Raw genomic sequence first — 15,195 nt, 5'->3', positions numbered from 1 at the left:
ACTGAGCAATCAGCGATCATATGATCACTCAGTTCTCAGTCTAATATAGCTGAAGGGGGACAGCTGCAGCATTGGACCGAGGCTACATCCATAGAGAGGAGAATGTATATTAATTTATTTTTCAAATTTCCTAGATTTCTCCTTTAATGTTGGTTCTAAAAGAAAGGTGTCAGAGCACACAGTGCGTCGCTGTTTTTTGCATATTGGGCGGTGTAGCCCCAGACAAGTCAGGATGCACAGGCTGACCGTGTCCACAACCAAAAGTGCCTACAATGGGCACATGTGCAGCAAAACTGGACCATGGAGCAATGAAAGAAGGTGGCCTGGTCAGATGAATTTAAGAATGGTTAGAGGAACACAATAGCATCAGTGGGATGTGCTGGATAAACAGGGCCAATCCATGGAGGCCCCACCTCGCAACTTACAGGACTTAAAATGTATTGGATACTGATGGCTTGATGCCAGATACCACAGAATACTCTCAGAGGTCTAGTGACCTCTGCCTCCACAGTTTATGGAAGGTTGTCATAATGTTTTGTCTGATCGGTATATGTTACCCCTATACAAGTAGATGCAAAAATGTACAACATACATAGGTTTTTCAAGTCAATCACAGTGGGGTATTCAAACAGATTACAGAACGCGTGGAAAACGTGCAATTTTCCCTTTTCACTCACAGATCCCGCTTTTACATGATCATTTAAGTTGGGATTCCCTCGAAAAGCAAACATAATAAAGTTAACATTCTGGGCCAAAAAGAAGCACAAATGTGTATCTTAAATTATAAAAAAAACAAGGGTTGACGCTGCGCTGATCGTGGATAATTGTTGATATGTAAATAATTATTGATATGTAACCTTAAAGAGAAGAGCTGCTAGCACTAAATTGTGTACAACAACAAAATAAAACATAAAAAACAGAGAACAGTGCAGCGCTAATGAATGATGTATACACTTAATCAAATTATTTGTGCATAAAAGTTCATTCTGAAGTGAAGTCAGAAAGATTAAAAAGAAAATTTAGTGTATAAAGGAAAAAGTCCATTTGAAAACCAAGAAATAAAGTTTGTGTGACTTAATCCAGCATACTTTCTTGTGAAAAAAAGTTCTTAAAGCGGATGTGCCATGGGAACAAAATATTAAAAGTCAGCAGCTACAAATACTGCAGCTGCTGACTTTTAATATTAGGACACTTACCTGTCCTGGAGTCCAGCGCCGATCGCAGCAGAGCACGAGCGATCGCTCGTCACTCTGCTGCTCCCCCCGCCATCCACGCTGAGGGAACCAGGAAGTGAAGCGCTGCGGCTTCACTGCCCGGTTCCCTACGGCGCATGCGCGAGTCGCGCTGCGCCCGCCGATTGGCTCACACGCTGTGTGCTGGGAGCCGAGTGTTCCCAGCACACAACGGGCGACAGACGGGATGTGACGGAATGCCCGTCTTTCGCCCGTATCGTGTGGCCGGAAGTGGGTGCAAATACCTGTCTTTAGACAGGTGTCTGCACCCCCCTCCCCCCTGAAAGGTGTCAAATGTGACACCGGAGGGGGGGAGGGTTCCGATCAGCGGGACTCCACTTTAGGGTGGAGGACCGCTTTAAGTAACCAAATGTGATACACTCTTGATTGCTGTGAGATAGAATTCACCCGTGCACTCGTGAAGTAGGATTGCCTGCTTACCAGAAACAAAGACTGTTTTACATCAGTCTCATAGGGCTTGTGGGAAGTCTGGTCTCCCTATACCTTTTCAATTTAAATGATGGCAGTGGGACTCAGCATTCAATCCAAGGTGTCATATAACAAAAAAGAAAGGTCCTCTCATAGCGTATAACGTTTGTCAGAGAAAGACATGTATTAAGCAATGCACTTACACTTAAGTTGTAAAAGAGCAGCGTAGATAATGGACAGGAGGAAAGCGCCTCCGCTGTAGTGTTCCGATGCTCCTCGCTACACAGTCAGTAAAACACGGCCAGCGTTCAAGACGGAACGCGATGACGTCACAGCACCCTACAATCGTTTCGTCGCAAAAAGGACTTCTACGGGGGATATCCGGCTAATCCCCCATAGAAGTCCTTTTTGCGACGAAACGATTGTAGGGTGCCGTGACGTCATCGCGTTCCGTCTTGAACGCTGGCCGTGTTTTACTGACTGTGTAGCATCGAAACACTACAGCGGAGGCGCTTTCCTCCTGTCCATTATCTACGCTGCTCTTTTACAACTTAAGTGTAAGTGCATTGCTTAATAAATTTCTTTCTCTGACAAACGTTATACGCTATGAGAGGACCTTTCTTTTTTGTTATATGACACCTTGGATTGAATGCTGAGTCCCACTGCCATCATTTAAATTGAAAAGGTATAGGGAGACCAGACTTCCCACAAGCCCTATGAGACTGATGTAAAACAGTCTTTTTTTCTGGTAAGCAGGCAATCCTACTTCACGAGTGCACGGGTGAATTCTATCTCACAGCAATCAAGAGTGTATCACATTTGGTTACTGAAGAACTTTTTTTCACAAGAAAGTATGCTGGATTAAGTCACACGAACTTTATTTCTTGGTTTTCAAATGGACTTTTTCCTTTATACACTAAATTTTCTTTTTAATCTTTCTGACTTCACTTCAGAATGAACTTTTATGCACAATTAATTTGATTAAATGTGTATCTTAACTCTCATTTTCTGGTTTTGCACCATTACTTGGACTTTCCTTCCCCAACTGTGGAACAAAGTTTGCTTGTTTTCTACTTCTTTAATAAGAGCACCTTTGTAGTCAAAAAGGGACCTCTCAATGTAGGGAGGGAAATCAGGTGGGCAGGACTTTGCTGAAGTCAGAAGGGAGTACAGAGGAAGGTCTTCTCCTGCCAGTAAGAGGAAAAGGTTGCCAGTAAAAAATATGGCTGTGACGCTCGGCTTGGAACAGCACATGTGCAGCTCGGGCCTGGAGCCAGCCGAGATCATCCAAGTGCCTTTTAGTCAATTTCATTTGTGCATCACCCATTCTAATGTATTGGCTGAGTCCTGTCCCTGAGCTACTTACCATATCAAAAATAAAATAAGAAATATGCTATCACATTGCTAATTGCATATTGTACTTATTTGTAGCCTAAACACATAAAAGTAATTTTGTAACTGCCATTAAAAACTTGGCTGGGCCAGTAAATGTTGGGTGTCGGGTCAGTAAATTTAAATCTGGTAGATTGGCAACACTGGTGTGTGTGTATTTAGGTTTCTACTACTTCCCATATCCCTGTATATTGTGTTCAATGGGATTCCCCATCTATAAGTTTTTTTTAAATTAGTGTCACGTACCGCTGAAACCACCGGTTGTGGGACTTTCACATCCTTACTGGTCTAACAGTAAAAAAACCCTTACGCAGTTTAAGGTCAAGCTGCTTCTCGTCCAACTTCATTGAGTGGGCATGTGGCTTCTTAAGTGACCCGAGACTAAATAGTTTTTTCCCAGTGTTGGCATCACTATTGAGATTTTTGTAGATCGCCATTATATCCCCTCTTGGATGTCTCTTCTCCAGGAAGAATAGGTTTAATATTTGTAATCGTTCTTCATAACTGGAGGTCTTCCAGTCCCCTTATTAATTTTGTTGCCCTTCTCTGTACTCTTTCCAGTTCCAGCACATCCTTCCTGAGGACTGGTGACCAGAACTGGATGTGGCTCAGAAATGTGCCAAGTGGCAGAATTATTTTATAGTTTTAGCTCTTTAACCTTTTTAATGCATGCCAATATTTCGCTGGCATTGGTGACTGCGGCTTGGCATTGCATGCCATTTCCGAGTCAGTCATCTACTAGGAACCACAGATCTTTTTCCATCCTCAGGAGGTTCTCAGCCCTAGCGTGTAGTTTGCATTCCTATTTTTAGCCCCAAATTGTATTACTTTACTTTCCCTACATTGAACCTTACTGGTTCCAATTCCCTTGGTGCCAAATCCGCCTTACTTTCCAAGACCACAATGGGGCACAACTTTTACTGGTGCTCTTACTCAAGATTATAAATGGGGGGAGGAGTAGTCTCCTAGTGTCCCACTGCTTAGCTTTAGAGATCCCCATTCATGCCACAGCCTGGGGTGATGGAGCCATGGGATACATGTTCTGCTGAGCTAGTGTCCACAGGAAAAGAGGAGTATTACAACATGGGACCCACGCATTTTTAGCACAGTCTCCCAGCCGTGGCTACGCAGAAGCACACCTAGTGCCAGGCCACCACTGTGCTAAACCTCCACCAGGCCATAAGGAATCAACTCCCCCACAACAAGTATGTCCACAGTGCCCTATAGTGATGCTGAACCAACAAGGACCCACAGCACACGGTGGGGAACCGCAACCCATGACATGATTTACACAAGCCACTCGAATATGCAGAGCAAGCACAGGGGATCCTCCACAAGAAGGGGCACTTGCAGACATGTAGCAAAAGCTGGAAACCAGCTCAATCTTCACAAGCTCCAAGATGATCATACCCCCTCTTCAAGGCCTTCAGTGACTGGGTTCTGCCTCAACAGACCAGGGCCCTGGACAGCACCAGTTAATTTACAGATGCAACTATCTGCACTAGATCCCACAAATGACACATACTGTAGCAAACACAGCTTATAGGCCATCCTTGTTTTACCATTGGGTACTGTCCCTCAGGGATGAAAACATCCATGGGGACTGATCCGGAAAAATACCACTGCTATCAAGCACTGAGGCTTAGCATAGAAAGGCAATTCAAGTGGAAATCTGTCCATCAAAGCAGAACAGATACGATCAGAGAGACACAAGTCCATCACTAGCAAAAAAAAAAAACTGAGGCAAGTCTGGTAGTGGGAGGGGTTATGCTGATCATTGCCACACTTCTATTTGCCAGTGTCCAATCACTTGGAGGAGGGGCATACACTTTATTTATGCAACTGTTGGGAATCCATGGACATTGATAAAAAAAAGATAAGGAGACTGCAATTATACATTTCTGAAACAAGGAACATAGCACAGTAATAGCAATATAAAAGTGCCTAAACATCTCCTTAGATCGCAACACCAGGACTGCCAACCAATGGCTCTCACCTGGATCTCTTCTCGCTCCTTCTTGTCAGGCATTGCTCGTGCTGCGCTGGCATATTTCTCAAACACCTTCCGCTCTTTTTGGAGCTTTTTCATTTCTTCCTTTTTATACTCTTCAATCCTGGCTAGTTCCTTAGCTTTTTGCTGCTCAAAATCCGCAACTTCTTTTCTATTAGGAGAAATAAAAATGTGCATTGACTAGAGCAGATCACAGCATTTTGTAAAACTGTTAAAGTAGTAATATCACTTCAATATAGTTATTTTTGAATCCCCCAAGGAACCAAGAGCATGTAGCACTTGGTCCTGTTCTGATCCTTTCAGTGGTTGCCAAGCATCAAGATCAGGCAGCTTGCCTCCCACCCCCACCCCACTGCTGTTCGACCACTCTGCTAGCAAGGAGACAAATACATAAAGTGCGATTGACAGTGCTTATGTCTGTCAGCAGTGTCTGTCAACACCACAGCTGGGGGAAGGGAGGTCTGTCAGCACCAGGTTTCTTGTGTGTTTTTGCCATACAAGAAATTCCACAAAAAATGTAAATGCCAACAAATCTGTTTATTTATTTGTGTGCCTGCAGATGTGAGAGAAACCAGATGGGGGTGGCATTATCAGGGGGAGCTGGCCAAGCTAAAGCTTAGGCTCCCGCTGCCTGGTCTCTCCTGTTCTCTGGAGAGAGACTACTCTTCAGAACACAGGCTGATGCCAGGGAGAATGGATGGGAAAGAAGGACTCAGCCCACCATACACGGATTACACACTGGGCAGAATGACTAGTGAGGGTAGGACATGATCAGTGTATTATATAGCATCTCCATAGCGTTTTCTCTGACTGATCACTGTGGGGTTACAGAGAGAGGACACATCCTGGAGGATAGGGCAGATACTGTGGGGGTGTTAGATGTACATGTACAAGGATAGAACTGCACTAGGCATCTGGGCACTCCAGTAATGTGTGCAGCCAAGTGGGGATTAGTTGTAGTGTATGCTGGCAAAGTCTCCCACAGGCTCTAAATAGAGACTCCCCTGTATACTGTGGTCAAAAAGCTATAGTTTTCAGAGTCTCCCAAATTGGAGCATATACAGCAGTGCTAAAAGGAAGGTTTGTCTGGAGGGGGGACACACTGGATGCCCAGCAATAGCACAATGATAGCTGAAAGCAGGGTGAACTAGACCAGTCTAGAGCCATCAGAATAACTGGGAAACCTTTGACCCCTATCCTGCGCAGCACTTGAGGGGCAAGGCGTAAATGAGTTGATAATGGCTCCCCTTCAGGGGATCCCTTGCTCTCGCCACAAATCTCTGCACCTTTCTGGTGAGATGGGATGCCAGAAAATTAATGTCCAACTTGCCCCAAAGCAGAAAGATTTGATGAAACACGTCTGGGCGCAAGGACCACTCTCCTTGATCCAGCATCTGATGGCTGAAGTAGTCCACCTACCAGTTTTCTACACCCAGAATGTAGACAATGGAGAGAGCTGGCATGTGAAGTTCTGCCTACGGGCTTCTGACATTCCTGAACCAACCTTTGAAAAAGAGCTCCCCTCCAGTCAGACAAGCTTCTGTCTTGACCACCTTTTAACGGAAAGGGAGAAATGACTTCCCAGCCCAAAAAGATTGAGAACAGAGGCGGGAGGTCCTGAACAATCGTCCCACATGGATTTGGCTGTCCAAGGACACAGGAGATATGTCCCACTTAGACAAGATTTCCTTCTGCAGGACCCATGAATTGAACACCACATACGGCTCCATCTTGAAGGTAGACACCATAAGACCCAGAACCTGCATGCAAAAGTGCAGTGAAGACCTCCTGCGGGACAGCAGCAACAAAAGGGTTACCAAAGCTTGTCCGGCAGGAGGAACATCTATGCCCGCACCAAGTTGAGAATGGGACCCAGATGTTCCAGATGCCTAGTCAGGGTCAGAACGGACTTCTTGAGGTTCAGAAATCAGCCAAACTAGTGCAGAGTGCACATAGTGATTGCCACGTTGTCCATCAGTGCAAAATGAGACCTCGCTCATGGGAGAAGGTCCTCCATATAGCCCAACACCGTAATCCCCCGTTGTTTCTGTAATGCTAGGAACAGAGCAAGCAGCTTGGTAAACACCCAGGAAAGGGAGGACAAACAAAAGGGTAGCACCACAAATTGATAATGCGTGCCCCCAACACCAAAAAGGAAGTGCTGGTGCCCGGCACAAAAGGGAACATGTAACCATGTATCTCCGATGTCGATGGAGGCCAGGAAACCCCCTAATAAAGGAAGACCACCACAGAGCGAAGAGATTTCATCTTATGAACCTTCACAAAGCAATTCTGGGCCTTGAAGTGCACCAATCCTACATGACCTCGCAGCTTGGGCCCAGGAATTGCAGTAACCCCACAGGAGGCATATACCTGATCCAAAGAAAGGACAACCTCTTGATAAGAGATTAACTAGGTATAGCCTTCAGAAAGGGGACCCGATAACCACAATCGCCAGGCAAAAGAAGCAAAACAAACGCGATGCAGTGTATCCTGGATGGGTTGGAAATACAAAATAACTGAAGGGAGTAGGCAGGGAGGAGCCTTTTTAATCTGTTTCTGGGTTGTGTTTTCCATTTAAGGCAGTTCCAATTATCTCTCAAGTAGGCTATCCTGGAAGATGGATTTCACATGTTGAAGTAAAGACACCATAGAAGATTATAAGCTAGCATAATAAAAAAAAAAAAAAAAAAAAAAACACACACATACGCACAACATACTATACAAGAAAAAAAAAAAAACACACTTGAGTGTTTCCAAAGTTTTCTCTTTGTCCTCATGTAGTCTTGCCAACGAAGCATTCTCCATCTTAAATCGTTCAATCTCCGTTTCCAATTCAACCAATTTTTCTTTTAAGAGCTGTGATCGAGCAAAATCTCCTACAACACAGAACAGATTGTTAGGAATGTAATGTTCCAGCCAGTAAGTCTTTCATTTTAACAAACTAAGCCCTCGGGCAAAAAAATAAACAAATTAAAAAAAAAACTTTAAACAGTCAGCTTTTATTCATTTATGTAAAATCTCTATACTAAACAAAAACTGTTCTATCTTTATTTTGGGAGGAGCATAGCTTTAAAGGAACACTAAAGGTTCGTTTTTTATTAGATCAATTGATTGCTGTAAGCAAGAGCATTTAAATATCACTTACCTTGTTTTTCCTTTTGACCTCCAAAATACAGTAATCCAGGTTTGAAAATGCCATTTCCGGTCTCTCCTCTTCTTGCTTTCCACCAGCATCTGAGCCGTTTTGCATGGTGGAAAGCAGAATGTGCTCACCCCCTCCCTATGACTACAGCCCTGCGTGAAGATGCTCTCTTATTCCTCACAGGCATGGAGGCTAAGCCTAATGGGAACTGTAGTTCCCATTAGGCCCTGATGTAGCAAGAATGAATGCGCACCGCAAACCCGGAAGTCAGTGACAATACCGATTCAGGAGTGCTGGAGCTAAATAAAATAGCTCGATTTCAACAGGTATCAAACTAGTTATAATGCAAACATTACTTTTTACTTTATCAGCTACTGTCAGACTTTAATTTAAGAGGAAAATATTTTTGTCTTTACAACCCCTTTAATTTGTTAGTCAGGCCTATCGAAATCTGTTTGTCCATCCCCACCCTCTCCCAGTTTACAAGCGCAGGTACTGTGGTGTGTTCTCAATAGCTGAGAGTTAAAAACACACATTACAAATGTGAGGAAGAGCTAGTGGAATGTTTTTTTTTTTTACACCATAATGCAGTGAATTCATTGGAGGAAAAACATTTTTATTTTTTTACAAAAATCTACAAATTGCTTGCAGGTCTTGGAATACAGCGACCGTTTTTAATATCGAGGGAGTTTACTATGGTCAATCACTGCTGTGTATATTACCTCCACTCCCAAAAATACTAAGATGACTCTAGAAAAGTTACATGATGTAACTGAAGCGAATCTTTGCCCAAAAAGTGAAGCTCCACTTTAAGCCCTCCACATGTAGCATTTTTTTTTTGAGGGGGCACCTTGTTTTGACATGTACTCAATTCCACTTCTGACTGGATCACCTTGTTCTTCTCTCCCCTTCCCTTCCTGCACTCCTCTTTAACATTTAGCCGATTACAGAAGGGGTTTGATTCGACTAGAGACTTTGTCAGACAGTGCTGAAGACAGTATTTACTTAATTCTATAAAAATGTGAATTTCTCAACGAAGGTGGAAAAAACATATTGGACCAAAATGTATACAAATATGCCAGGAGCATACAAAGTTTACCACATCTTGGTCAGATCATGTCTTACCGATGAGGATTTCAACTTACGAGCCTTCAATCTGCAGAAAAAGACCAGTCTAGGGCGATAGCTGAGCTATACATAAGCACCAGTATGGTTGTGAAACACGTTAGCTACAGCTGATCCTGTTTTACCCATTTGCTGCATGGACTGGTTTTAATATCAAGAAAAGGTGATTGCATCGGAGTGCGGCTGTCCAGATTTTTCCTTTTGCTTATCCATTGCACACTGAGCCAGCACCTTTTTCATGTGCAGGGGAGGTATATGTGAAGGACTGCCACCTTGAGCAGTGTATGCATGCATGCATGCATGCATGCATGCATGTATGTATGTATATATATCTATGTCCGATTTTAAAGGTTTAAAACACACAGGCCGGCACTCCTGGCTCCTCCCTCTTGACCAATAGCAAGCCGATGTGGCTTGGCCCCGCTCTCTCCTCATTGGCTGTGATTTAAAGCAGTGGGGGAGCCAATGGGTCCCACTGCTGTATCCCAGGACAGCCAAGGCTTCCATGCGCATCACTGGATCAAGAGGGGGCTTAGATGCGTATAAGGGAGGACTGGGGGGGGGGGGGGGCGTAGCAGCACAAAGGATGTTTTTTACCTTCATGCATAGGTAAAAAAAAAAAAAAAAAGTCATCCTTTATAAGCACTTTAAAAACAAATGTGGTAGTTGGATGCCTCTTCCTTTGACCCCCGTGGATAGGGTGAATTTAATTAAATTGAGACTTTTGCACAATATTTCTTTAGGAATATTCTGATCGCTATACCCAAATCTTTCTTTGCTCAAATCGATAAAGTCACCACCACATTGTTTAGTTTGGTAGGGAAAGCCCCCCAACTGGTCAAAGTCCACATATTGATAACCGCAAAATTGGTTATTGCCAGACACTGGAGGAACACTTTCTCTCCCAATCCTTCGGAAGTCCTAACCCAAGTTAACCTCAACTTTCAATACGAAAGTCTTCTTGCTATTAGGAAATCCTCTTGCTCAGTATTCAATAGAAATTGGAACTGCTGGAAAGAGTGGTACAAACGGTAATTGTTCACATGATGGTCGAGTGCGATTACTTTACTTTGCTTTCCTCTTATATTATTCTCCCTTTCTTCAGCCTAATCTCCTTCCCCCTTCTTACCTCCCCATCTGTCCCTGGAGTTATTGGTTGCAAAGGGTTATCTAATAAGCCCTGCGAGGCTAACAATCATATTGTTATTTGTTTGTTACTCATTTATTGTTGCATTGACTATTGCGAAACCTCCACCCTGAGGCTTGGCTCTTCAAGATTTGCTGGGCCCGGCCTCCCCCGGCACAGCTCGCTCCCATTCGGGGTGCGGGGGGAGATCAGGGCACAGCTCTACATGCATTTCATATTTTCCCACAATGCCTAATAAGTCATATGCATACCACCTTGTCGGAATACCTTTTATTTCTACATTATGATGTCGATTGCTCAATGTATGTGCTGTATTTGTTGTAAAATTAATAAAAATCATTTAAAAATATAAAATAACCCAACACACAGCCATTAATGTCTAAACCGCTGGCAACAAAAGTGAGTAAACCCCTAAGTGAAAATGTTGCAAATGGGCCAAAAAGTGTAAATATTTTGTGTGGCCATCATTATTTTCCAGCACTGCCTTAACCCTCTTGGGCATGGAGATCACCAGAGCTTCACAGGTTGCCACTGGAGTCCCCCTTCCACTCCTCCATGACAACATCACAAAGCTGATGAATGTTAGGGGACCGTTGAGGATGCCCCACCGATTCTCAATAGGGTTTAGATCTGGAGACATGCTTGGCCAATCCATCACCTTTTCCGTTTCTTTAGCAAGGCAGTGGTCGTCTTGGAGGTGTGTTTGGGGTCATTATGTTGGAATACTGCCCTACAACCCAGTCTCTGAAGGGAGGGGGATCATGATCTGCTTCAGTATGTCACAGTACATGTTGGCATTCATGGTTCCCTCAATGAGCTGTAGCTGCCCAGAGTCGGCAGCACTCATGCAGCCCCAGACCATGATACTCCCACCACCATGCTTGACTGTAGGCAAGACACACTTGTCGTTGTACTCCTCACCTGGTTGCTGCCACATATGCTTGACACCATCTGAACCAAATATGGTTATATTGGTCTCAGACCACAGGACATGGTTCCAGTAATCCATATCCTTAGTCTGCTTGCCGTTTTGAGGCCTGTTCTGAGTGGAACCTTGTCCTGTTAAACCACTGTATGGTCTTGGCCACCAAGCTGCGGCTCAGTTTCAGGATCTCAGCAATCTTCTTATAGCCTAGGCCATCTCTATGTAGAGCAACATTTTTTTTTTCAGATCCTATGAGAGTTCTTTGTCAAGAGGTGCCACGTTGAACTTCCACTGACCAGTATGAGAGAGTGAGTGCAAAAACACCAAAGTTAACACACTTGCTCCCCATAACGAGTCACATGACACCGGAGAGGAAAATTTGGCTAATTGGACTAATTTTGGGCATTTTCACTTAGGGGTGTACTCACTTTTGTATGTATGTATGTATGTCAGTAAGAGTCTGTAGTAGAGTAAACCTTCCTATTACAGCTATATAAAGTAAGATCTATAACCAGCCTATCCTGATCTACCTATCAATCACAGGCAAGCGATTGCTAGATTGTGACCCATCTGAAGTACCTGTCTCCCAATAGTCTGTAGTAGAGTAAACCTTCCTATTACAGCTATATAAAGTAAGATCTATAACCAGCCTATCCTGATCTACATATCAATCACATGCAAGCGATTGCTAGATTGTGACCCATCTGAAGTACCTGTCTCCCAATATGCAGAGTGGCACAGGGAAGCAACAAAGTGATGTGTCCTCCTGTTCTGATCCTCACCAGTCCCCCTCTCATGTCCATACCAGGTGGTTGTATGTGACATCACATACAAGCACCTTGGATGGATAAGGAGGGGAGAACTGGTGGGATCAGCACACTAGAAGAAGCAATGTCTCACCACCACTTCCCTTTGCTGCTCTGCATATGGGTGGGGGAAGACTTAAAAGTTCCTAGCCAATTGATGTATGTGCCATGATGTGGGGGATACTGATCATATGTCTGCGTTCAAAGTAGAAAAAAAAAATATGTCAGTTAACCACCTTACTGCCGCAAAGAAAAAAAAAAACACAACAACAACATACACACACCACACAGGTACATGGACCAATTTTCTGGAGCACTGCAGAAAACATGTACGAACAACCAGTGCACCCAATGAATGCTTGTGCCAGCTATCAGAATGTGCAAATTACAGACAAAACTTTTTAAAAGCTGTGATGGTGAATCATGGCCACCTCAAATGAAAATACTGCCTTGCGTCATGGCACAGCCAATGCTGTATACTGGCCTAGGCCAACAAGGCCCAGGCCTAGGGCAGCACTTTTCAGGGGGGCAGCACGGAAAGTGTCTCTGCTGGTTTGCATTACACTGTAAGGCAAATTAGTCTAGCTCCCCCATAAATTGGCCGCACTGCTTCCAGAATGTGGGTGGTTGGCATTCCGCAACTGTGTGGGGGGGGGGGGGGGGCGTCACTTCTAATTTTTTAACCATCCCTGTCCCATTGCAGAGATTTTCCTTCACTTCCTGCCCCATAGCCAAACAGGAAGTGAAAGAAAATCTATGCAAATTAAGGGAATCCATTGCCCCCCCCCCCACAGGTCATCAGAGCTAGTGTCCCCACTCGAACATTTCAGGGTGGGTTTTAAACAGCAAGGGATGTGACCTTGACAGGAAGGGGTGGGTCATATTTAAATTAGGGGGTACATGAGTTTAGTCAGGCCTAGGGCAGCACAAAATCTAAATACACCACTGGGCACAGCCTCTGAAGAAACTGCACCAGCGGCCCGTTTCTTCAGTGTGCATGCACCAATGAAATCGGTAGCAGCACATATACTGAATATCTCCTAAACTCTAGAACGAGGCTTACCTGTAGGTAAAAGTGGTGTAACAGAGTTTACAACCACTTTCATTTACATTATTCCTTCTCTTTCTGTATGTGGATGATGGCACTGTAATTACCGTATTTATTGGCGTATACCGCGCACTTTTTTGCCCTGAAAATCAGGGCAAAATCGTGGGTGCGTGGTATACGCCGATACCCGCGCCGAGTTTGAATACTGCGCCGATATATACCGAGCGCAGTACACTTGTGTATTGTCGGGCAGTCTCGGCTCCTCTCACGCTGACGTCCTGGACGTACAGGACGTCAGCGCAAGAGTAGCCGAGCCTGCCCGACAATACACGAGTGTATTGCGCTCGGTATATGTCGGCGCAGTATTCAAACTCGGCGCGGGAAACGAGCGGGGAGGACGCCGCAGAAGGACGCCGGACATGACGAAGAGGACACTCGAAGCCGCAGACGGACGCCGGACCCGACGAGGCCGCCGATGGACGCCGCGCAAGACACCAAAACTGTAAGTACATAAAAAAAAAATCCACAGGAATTCGGGGCAAATTTAGGGGTGCGCGCTATACGCGGGAGCGCGCTATACCCCAATAAATACGGTAGTTTTTTTTTTATATCAAAACACAACACCACACACATCCAAGTACCTTCGTTCCTAATCGATATACAGCTGACAGTCCCTGCCTGTCTGCAGAAAAATAGTGTCAGGAGGAGCTTCTAGTCTCTAGTCTTCTAGTTCTAGTTTAAATAAAAAAAAATAAAAACAGCCTTTGGGATACGGAGGAAAAATTGCTAATATTATTAAACAGTTTTAAATTGTCATACAAATATATATAATTGCAAATTAATCTTTATTTGTCGTCAATAATATGGTGTGGTGGATTTCTGGCAGTCACAGGCTGTGTCGCTCCCCTCCAGCTTGTGTCTTAGAATAGCACGGGGGTGAAGCCTCCATCAATCAAGATGCAATATCCCACCTCACTGTGTTTAGCTGGTTAGTGGGCATGGAGGAGGGAGGGAGTGGGCTGCCATTTATCACTGTGTATACACCCACATGTGTGACTTTGCAGTCATATGGGCTGCTCAGATGTGATATGGAGAAAATGCTTTGTATTGAAAATCACTGAAAACTGAGCATGTGCAGAGTTGCCACCACAGCTGCAAAATCCCTAGCTGAACTGGGGACATGGACAGAAGGTGGAGATAGAGAACAGCAGGATCAACCAGTTTTTTTGCAGAATACAGAAAACAAACCTCATAGTGACTGAGGATGAACAGCATGTAATACACCATTTATTGTTCGATGTTTTTTCAATGTGGGTTTAGTGATACTTTAGGAGCCATGAACAGCTCTAACTCTTGGTAGCTGCTTCCAGCTTGTGCGCTCAAGTCCTAGTCAGTAGTCCATAGCATTTTAAAAAGTCAGAGTGCAGCTTAGGGAGGTGGGCGATTTTGGCCCCCCAAAAAATCTGCGATTTAAAAAAAAAAAAAAACACCTCGAGGCTCCATGCACACTGGTTTTAAAAAAAAAAACGCCTGTTCTTTTTGGAGTAAAAAACTTCCATATAGAGCATTTTTTTTACAAAGTTTAGATGAGTTTAGGAGAGTTTTATGTTTTTTTCTGCCAGTGCGCTCCAATCAGAAACGCGAATGAGAAGGGTTTTTTTTCCTGCCTCTAAACGTTGTTCTTAAAAATATGCCTGTAAACATCCTAATGTGTATGGACACAAAAGGATAACATTGAGTTGCTTCTACAGGCAGAACACAAAACTCCTGTAGAAGCAATGTTTTTTATTCCAGTGTGCATGGAGCCTTATTCACAATTTTCCCAGGACCGAGGCGGACTAGGCCGAAGCTGCGGCCCCGCCTAAAACATCCTGCTGGCAGCTCGCCGCGATCCTGGGAAAAGGCTGCAAGCGGTCTAGCCCGCGGAGCGCTGGT

General features: G+C 44.3%; 1 protein-coding gene across 3 annotated transcripts in view; it reads right to left on the bottom strand.

Moving 5' to 3' along the window:
• The window catches only part of CENPJ (centromere protein J), a 105,886-nt gene that overhangs the window by 47,758 nt on the left and 42,933 nt on the right, over window positions 1-15,195 (bottom strand). For all 3 annotated transcript variants that reach the window (XM_040340556.1, XM_040340558.1, XM_040340557.1), the window contains exons 8-9: window positions 7,811-7,943; window positions 5,050-5,215 (exon numbers count right to left, since the gene is read on the bottom strand). In XM_040340556.1, coding sequence (XP_040196490.1) covers window positions 5,050-5,215; window positions 7,811-7,943 — 299 coding nt within the window. The remainder of the gene's footprint in view (window positions 1-5,049; window positions 5,216-7,810; window positions 7,944-15,195) is intronic.

The sequence above is a fragment of the Rana temporaria genome, chromosome 2 (assembly GCF_905171775.1).
Source record: "Rana temporaria chromosome 2, aRanTem1.1, whole genome shotgun sequence".
NCBI classification, from domain to species: Eukaryota; Metazoa; Chordata; class Amphibia; order Anura; family Ranidae; genus Rana; species Rana temporaria.
Note: the sequence above shows the minus strand (reverse complement) of the source record. Positions and strands in the feature narration are given on the sequence as shown.